At 43.9% G+C, this 8,697-nt stretch overlaps 1 protein-coding gene across 1 annotated transcript in view; it reads left to right on the top strand.

The window, feature by feature from the left end:
* The window catches only part of MYLK (myosin light chain kinase), a 194,351-nt gene that overhangs the window by 75,272 nt on the left and 110,382 nt on the right, over positions 1-8,697 (top strand). The window contains exons 11-12 of the mRNA XM_042781400.1: positions 3,186-3,383; positions 4,695-4,944. Coding sequence (XP_042637334.1) covers positions 3,186-3,383; positions 4,695-4,944 — 448 coding nt within the window. The remainder of the gene's footprint in view (positions 1-3,185; positions 3,384-4,694; positions 4,945-8,697) is intronic.

Raw genomic sequence — 8,697 nt, 5'->3', positions numbered from 1 at the left:
AAAGAAAGGTGATCCCACAGAATGTGGAAATTATCAAACAATATCATTAATATTGCATGCAAGTAAAATCTTACTGAAGATAATTCAAAAATGGTTGTAGCAATATATTGACAGAGAACTTCCAGAAATGCAGGCTGGATTCAGAAGAGGACCTAGAATAAGGGATATCATTGCAGATGTCACGTGGATCTTGGCTCAGAACAAAGAATACCAGAAAGATGTTTATTTGTGTTTTATTGACTATGCAAAAGCATTCAATTGTATGGATCGTAACAAGTTATGGATAACATTGAAAAGAATGGGAATTCCAGAACAGTTAATTGTACTTCTCAGTAACCTGTACATAGACCAGGAGGCTGTCGTTCAAACAGAACAAGGAGATACTGCGTGGTTTAAAATCAGGAAGGGAGCATCAGGGTTGTATCCTTTCACCATACTTATTCAATCTGTATGCTGAGCAAATAATCAGAGAATCTGGACTATATGAAGAAGAATGTGGCATCAGCATTGGTGGAAGAGTCATTAACAACCTGCGATATGCAAATGACACAACTTTGCTTAAAATGAGGATAACTTAATCCACTTACTGATGAAGATTGAAGTCTACAGTCTGCAGTATGGATTACACCTCAATATAAAGAACACAAAAATCCTCACAACTAAACCAATAAGCAGCATCGTGATAAATGGAGAAAAGATTGAAGTTGTCAAAGATTCATATTACTTGGTTCTACAATCAACACCAATGGAAGCAGCAGTCAGGGCATCAGAAGACGTATTGCATTGGGCAAATCTGCTGCAAAAGACCATTTTCAAATGCTGAAGAGCAAAGGCGTCTCCTTGAAGACTAAGGTGTGCCTAACCCAAGCCATAGTATTTTCAATCGCCTCATATGCATGTGAGAGCTGGACAATGAATAAGGACGACCAAAGAAGAGTGGAAGCTTTTGAGTTGTTGTGTTAGTGAAGAATGCTGAAAGTACCATGGACTGCTAAAAGAACTAACAAATCTGTTCTGGAAGAAGTACAGCAGGAATGCTCCTTGGAAGCAAGAATGGCTAGACTTCGTCTCACCTACTGTGGTCATGTCAGAAGGAACTGTTCCCTAGAGAAGGATATCATGCTTGGTAAAGTGGAGGGTCAATGAAAAAGGGGAAGGCCCTCAATAAGATGGATTGACACAGTGGCTGCAATGATGGGCTCAGGTGTAGCAAGAATTATGAAGCTGGTAAAGGACTGGGTAGTGTTACATTCTGTTGTACATAGGGTTGCTATGAGTCAGAGACAACTCGACGGCACCTAACAACAACAACATTGAACAATACATTAATATCACATGCAAGTAAAATTTTGCTGAAGATAATTCAAAAATGATTGCTGTGATATATTAACAGGTAACTTCTAGAAATGCAAGCTGGATTCAGAAGAGGATGTGGAACCAAGGATATCATTACTGATGTCAGATGTATCTTAGCTGAAAGCAAAGAGTACCAGAAAGATGTCTACCTGTGTTTTATTGACTATGCAAAGGCATTCGACTGTATGGATCATAACAAATTATGGATAATATTGTGAAGAATGAGAGTTCCAGAAGATTTATTTGTGCTCGTGAGGAACCTGTGCATAGACCAAGAGGCTGTCATTCAAACAAAGCCAAGGGATACTGCATGGTTTAATATCAGGAAGGGTGTATGTCAGAGTTGTATCTTTTCACCATATTTATTCAGTCTGTGTGCTGAGAAAATAATCTGAGAAGCTAAACTATATGAAGAAGAATGCAGCATGAGGATTGGAGGAAGACTCATTAAGAACCTGCAATAGGCAGATGACACAACCTTGCTTGCTGAAAGTGAGGATGACTTAAAGCATTTACTAATGAAGATTAAAGACTACAGTCTGCAGTATGGATTACACCTCAACATAAGGAAAATGAAGATCCCCACAACTGGCCAATAAGCAACATCATGATAAATGGAGAAAAGATTGAAGTTTCCAGAGATTTCATTTTACTTTGATCCACAGCCAGCACCCATGGAAGCAGCAGTCAGGAAATCAGCTGTCTTACTGCACTGGGAAAATCTACTGCAAAAGATGTCTTTAAATATTTAGAAGCAAAGATGTCACTTTGAAGGCTAAGGTAAACCTGACCCAAGCCATGGCATTTTCAGTAGCCTCACATGCATGTGAAAGCTTGACAATGAATAAGAAAGACCATAGAAGAGCTGATGTTTTTGAATTGTGGTGTTGGAGAAGAATAGTGAAAGTACCGTGGACTGCCAGATGAATGAACAAATCTGTCCTGGATGAAGTACAGCCAGAATGCTCCTTGGAAGTGAGAATGGCCAGACTTTGTCTCACCTACTAGGGTTGTGTTGTAAGAAGGGTCCATTCCCTAGAGGACATCATGCTTGGTAAAGTAGACCATCAGTGAAGAATGGGAAGACCCTCAATGAGATGGATTGACACAGAGGCTGCAATGATGGACTCAAATATAACAAGGATTGTGAGGATAGCGCCGGACTGGGCACTGTTTCTTTCTGTTGTACATAGGGTTGCTGTGAGTCAGAGCCGACTGACAGCACTTAACAGCAAGCAGCAACAACATTGATTGGTTGATTCTTCCGGGGGGTGGCACCTGAGCTTTCTTTGTGGTGAAAACTGGCAAGAGAGTTGTCATGTGAGTTGCCATTTCATGGATATGGATGCACTGTGTGAGGCAGTGATGAGCAGAAAGTACTTTCAGCTTGAACCTAGTGTTCCCATTACCTCTTGGTATAATCAAACATTATGAATTCTAATTCTAAAAATCTTATTTCATGGTTCTTCTCTTTCATCTCTGAAATCCTGTTTTTCACTTCTGGATTCTTTCTAGTTTCCCCAGAGTAGTTGTTAAATAATAATTATAATGAACATTTTTTCTAGTGCTTTCTTTGTGCCAGGTGCTTTTCTAAGCTGCTACTCTAATGGGCTACAAAGGGATGCTGTATCAATTCATTTAATCCTCTCAGCAAACCTATGAGGTCAATATGAGAAAAATCTCTATTTTACAGGTGGGGAATCTGAAGTATAGAGAGTTTAGTACAGTACTTAGTAGAGTATCAGGTGGAGAATTGTCACATGGTCCAGGGAAGTACCTCCCTGGCTAGTCCCCCTGCCTCTTTCTCACTCCCTCTCCTCCTGGTCCAGGAAACCCATACCCTGAGGTCATCTGGCTTCACAATGGGAAAGAGATCCAGGAGTCAGAGGACTTCCACTTTGAACAGGAAGGTTCTCGGCACAGCCTTTGTATCCAGGAGGTGTTCCCAGAGGACACAGGCACGTACACCTGTGAGGCCTGGAACAGCGCTGGAGAAGTCCGTACGCAGGCCGTGCTCACGGTGCAAGGTGAGGCTGACCAGCTGCTGGGCTGGGCTGGGGCTTTAGGGGGTGAGTGTATTGCCATGGCCTCTCCATAAACCACTTGAAGGTGAGGAAACCATGTAAGCCTCCTTTGTTCCCACTGTGGACCTTCCGCTCCCCTAGTGCCATCCCAGCTTCCAAAGCCAGCTTCCTAGTCAATGCTTCAAGCTCTGGCTGAATGGGCTGCCCTTCCCCACCTTTTGTAAGTCCCTGCTCTCTCTAGGTTATTTATGATGAGCTGCATAGAGTGCTAAGAGAGAAATTTTATAATGCTCCCAACAATTTAGCAGCGACAGCACTTTGAGGTGAATCATGAGCTTATCGGGGTCCTTGCCTCTACAGAATTTGTATTTAAGAAGAGAAACAAAATAAGCACACATATAGAAAGTGGCAATGGTTAATCGTATATCTGAGGTAGACCATTAGAGCCTCGCCCAGTGTCCCCTGTACCTTCTGAGCTGCTGCTATCTCTTGTTTGGGGTATGCAAATTCATGTTAATATTATCTTCTGAGAATGTAACCAAGAAAGACTTGCAACAAAAAGGAAGTACTGTGTTTGAATACCCAGTAGAAGTGATTTCTCACAAGCTTTTGTTTTAATGTAGTGCCTAAGGCACTTGACTGCTAACCAGAAGGCTGGCGGTTTGAACCCACCAGCCACTCCTCTCGGAAGGAAGGTGGGGTAATCTACTTCCGTAGTGATACTGCCTCAGAAACCCAAGGAGGGGTCACTATGAGTCAAGTCCAACTCAACAGCACGTAACAACAACAACATTGTATGGGTAACCTGCTCTCTTCCAACCCTTCACCCCCATGAGAGTTGAGGGGAGATTGTCTGCTGAAAGATACTCTCTCTACCTTTGTTGTTAGGTGGTGTCAAGTTAATTCTGACTCATAACAACCTAGTGACAGACTAGAACAGCCTTACAGAGTTTCATAGGCAGTTATCTTACTGGTGGCATAGTGCCTAAGGTATTTGCCTGCTAATTAGAAAGTTGGTGGTTCAAACACACCAACCAAGGTAAACCTGCTCTGTAGGACAAAGATGAGGCAATTCACTTATGTAAAGATTTACACCCTTGGAAATCCAGTGGGGGTCGCTATGAGTTGAAATCGACTTGGTGGCAGTGGGTTTGGTTTGGTTTTGATTTCATCTTTATGGGAATAGATTGCCAGATTTTTCACCTGCAGAGCAGCTGGTATGTTCCAACCACTGACTTTTCACTTAGCATCTGAGCACTTAACTTTTGCACCACCAGACTTCCTTCTCTAACTCTACCCTTTGCCAATTTCCAGAGCCTCATGATGGCACCCAGCCCTGGTTCATCAGCAAGCCTCGCTCAGTTACAGCCACCCTGGGCCAGAGTGTCCTCATGTCCTGCGCCATTGCTGGTGACCCCTTTCCCACCGTGCACTGGCTCCGAGATGGCAAACCCCTCTCCAAAGACAGTGGCCACTTTGAGGTGCTGCAGAATGAGGATGTGTTTACCTTGGTTCTAAAGAACGTGCAGCCCTGGCATGCTGGCCAGTATGAGATCCTGCTCAAGTGAGTCTGCATGCCCTGCCAACTTCCCTTAACCCAGCCCCCCAAATTCCCAGCTAGCCTAACCTGGGACTGAGAAGCCAGAGGAAGCACAAACTAATGTGGGGCTTGGGCCTCAAGGTCAAGAAAGTGCAGTTCTAATGCCAATGACCAGCTTTCATTTCTTATTCAGTGCAACAGACATTTATTGAGCATCTTTCTTCTGAGCTCAGTTCCCCAGAGTCCTGCATCTTATTTCATGCTGGATTTTGTTCCCCTTTTATTTAGAGTAGGGAAAATATGACAGAGGGAAGAATGGATTGATATTGGAAAAGCAGGTGGATAGAGGGAATATATTATTATCGACTGTTGCATTAAGGAGCTCTGGTGGCACAGTGCCTAAGGCATTTGACTGCTAGTTAGAAGGCTTGTGGTTCAAACCCACCAGCCACTCCATGGAAAGAAGACCAGGCAATTTACTTCCTTAAAGATTTACTGCCTTGGAAACCCAAAGGGGGTCACTATGAGTTGGAAGTAACTTGATGGCAGTGGATTTTATTTTATTTTATTTTATTTTTTGATGTTATTGTTGCATTAACAAATTACTCCAACACTTAGCACTTTAAACAGCAAATATTTATTATCTCACAGTTTCTGTGAGTTGAGAATTTAGAAGCAGCTTAGCTGACTGATCTTAGCTCATGTTCTTAAATGAGGGTGTAATCTGGTTGTCAACAAGGGCAGCAGTTTCTGAAGACTTGACTGACCTGGAGAATCTGCTTCCAAGGTGGCTCATTCACATGACTGTTGGCAGGAGACCTCAGCTCCTTGCCATGTAGACCTTGCCACAGGGCTGCTCCAATGTTTTCATGACATGGCAGCTGGATTTCCCAGGAACACGTGATCCAGGAGAGAGAATAAGCCAGAACCTATAATGTCTTTAATGACCTACTCTCAGAAGTCACACAGCATCACTTCCATCATATTCATAAGATGTGAGTCACCAAGTGTAGCCTGCACTCAAGGGAAGGGGAATTAAGCTCCACCCCTTGAAAAGAGGAGAATCAAAGACTGTGTAGCTAGTTTAAAACTACCACAAGAAGGTTAACTACCTCCATTCCTTTTTTTCTCACCTTTTTAAGGTCTTTTTAGGTTACCTGGGAAGGTAAGCTCCATGAAGGCATCTACTGTATTCTCAGTGCCCAGACCAGTGTCTGACCTATAGTAAGCACTTGGTAGATATTTATTAAATTAAAGTGATCCAGTCCTTCCAAATTTTAAAATTCTCTGCTGACCCTGGGTTGATGGGAACAGTACCAACCCAAGTACTAGGATTGGCAGTTGCATTGAAGAAGAGCACTTGTGTGCACCTTGACCCTGCACATGGTTGTGCTTCCTCCTGGGGATGGCTGGACTGTCCTGGCTTGGGTGTCTGGCTACTTTTCAAAGGACTTCTCTCCTGAACTTAATTATTCCCTTTTACTGAGCCCATCCATGTTCAAGACTCTGAGCTACAGATAGCTCTGTAGTTGCATGCCAAAACTACTGACACGATGGAGCCTTGAGACACTGGTAATTGCAAAACCCAGTATGTATTCCACCTACTTGGGTCCTTTCTGAGTATGAACTCCCACTACATAACAAATCACCTCACTACTTAAAAGAAAAAATAGTTGCCATCGAGTGGATTCCAACTCATGGCAACTGCATGTGTGTTGAGTATAACTGTACTCCACGGGGTTTCCAAGGTATGACCTTTCAGAAGTATATCACCGGTCTTTCTCCTGAAGTGCCTCTGGGTGGGTTCAATCTACCAACCTTTCAGTTAATAGCCCAGAGTTTAACCATCTGTGCCACCCAAGGACTCTCCCCAGTACTTAGTTCTTAGTGATTTTAAAAAATAGCCATTTGTTATTTCCTAGGAGTGTACAGGTCTTCTAGGCAATTTTGCTGACCCAGGCAGGGCTCGATGGATTTTGACAGAACTCAGTGACACATCTGTGGGCAGTTGATGAGATGGTTCTAGGCTGACTGGTCCTCCTACTACCATGAGTAGTATGCTCAGAACACATCAACCACCTTTGCCTTATGCCTGAAGTGGTTATTATCACGAAGGCAAATCTGCTACCAGAATAGAGAGACTAATCCTCTTACTTCACTCCAAACCAAAAACCAAACTCACTGCCATCAAGTCAACTCTGACTCATAACGACTCCCATTGGGTTTCCAAGGCTGTAAATCTTTCCAGAAACAGACTACCAAATCTTTCTTCTGCTGAGCAGCTAGTGGGTTCCAATCAATGATCTTCTGGTTAGCAGCCAGTTGCCTTAACCACTACACCCTCAGAGCTCCTTTCTTACTCCCAAAGGCTAGGGCAAATAATAGGAAGTGATTATATGTGGAGATATTTGATGGTGAGTTTTTCTGCATAGAAGTAGTAGTGCTTTGAGCCCATACTCATGTTAATCAAGACAGACATCCTAGAAAAGACAAGCTTTTAGTGGAATTTTGAGAGGTAAAAAGGACAGGGTGAGGCTTGGTGAGTGAGAAAAGGTTTTGCTGTTGAGGACATGCTGGATCGGGAAGAGCAAAGCAAAGGGCTGTGGGAAGAGAGCCAGGACTGAGTGGAGGTCTGCACTGGGAGGCCAGCAGGCAGACTGTCTGGGGCCAGCCAAGGACAGTCATAAAACAGAGACTGTCCCAGCTGGAAGGGACCTTAGAAGCTATCTAACCTCCTCCTCATTTAATAATGGGGGACACCAAGGTCTCAGGGTCATGGACTTCTTCATGGCCACCCAAAGGCAAGCAGCAGAGTACAGGCTCGAAGAACCAGCTTTCCATTATGTCCTTCCATTCCTTGAAGCCTAGCATGGGGAGTTTCTGTCAAGCGCACTGGGAACTTGAGGAACCTGGGAAATCATGCTGAGTTTCCTCTTTACCCTCCCCAAAGTCCAGCCTCTTCATTCCTTTGTGAGGCTGTTACCCTGGCCTTGGCTTAGTCCCCAGCTGAGAAGGAGCAAGTCAGTGGAAAGTTCTCCTGGGGAGTGTGTGCCAGGCCTGCCAGGGACCTTGTTCTCCTCTAGCTTTTCTCATCTTGACATAAGTCAGACCTAGACTCAAGGCAGAATGCCTTTCAAGGAGGATGCCTGGAGGGCTGGGAGGAGGGCAGAAGAGCACAGGTCCTGTCCCTCTAAAGTTGTGGGGTAGGTGTGGGTAGAGAGTTTTCACCTCTCCTCCCTTCCCAGCTCTCATCTCCTGAACTAAAGGGAAATGTTGAATTCCAAAATATTTAAAAGATTGATGACACTTGCCAGGAAATTAGTTCTTTAAACTAATTTTTCATATAAAATTCATTCCAGAGGTGAATGATTCAGAGTGGGATGAGGTCCAAGGCTTTGTAACCAAAGAGTGGGCATATTTAGGGCTTAGGAATCTGGGGCAAAAAAAGGGCTCTATTAGGTTGTAAAAGGCACATCTTATCCCATATCCTGAGGAAGCGCCTGGGCCGGGGAACCTCATCCTCATCCCAGGCTTCATTTTGTAACTGGGTGTTCACGGATGCCAAGGATGGCCCCAAGAGGCTGGTCCTACTGGTTAGTTTATCTGACAGTGGGTCTCTGACCTTTGAAGGCTCTAAATTAACCTATAAATCATCTTAAAGGCCCAGTGGAGACCTAAATTTATGGTTGTAGAAATAGTTACCTCCTAGTCACCTTCCAAAGGAGTTCTGGTAGTGCAGTGCCTAAGGCATTTGACTGCTAACGAAAAGGTTGCAGG

This window comes from Orycteropus afer, unplaced genomic scaffold (assembly GCF_000298275.1).
Source record: "Orycteropus afer afer isolate SDZICR_OR568_19922 unplaced genomic scaffold, OryAfe1.0 scaffold00114, whole genome shotgun sequence".
Lineage (NCBI taxonomy): Eukaryota > Metazoa > Chordata > Mammalia > Tubulidentata > Orycteropodidae > Orycteropus > Orycteropus afer.
The sequence above is the reverse complement of the archived record's forward strand: the minus strand, read 5'-3'. Positions and strand labels throughout refer to the sequence as shown.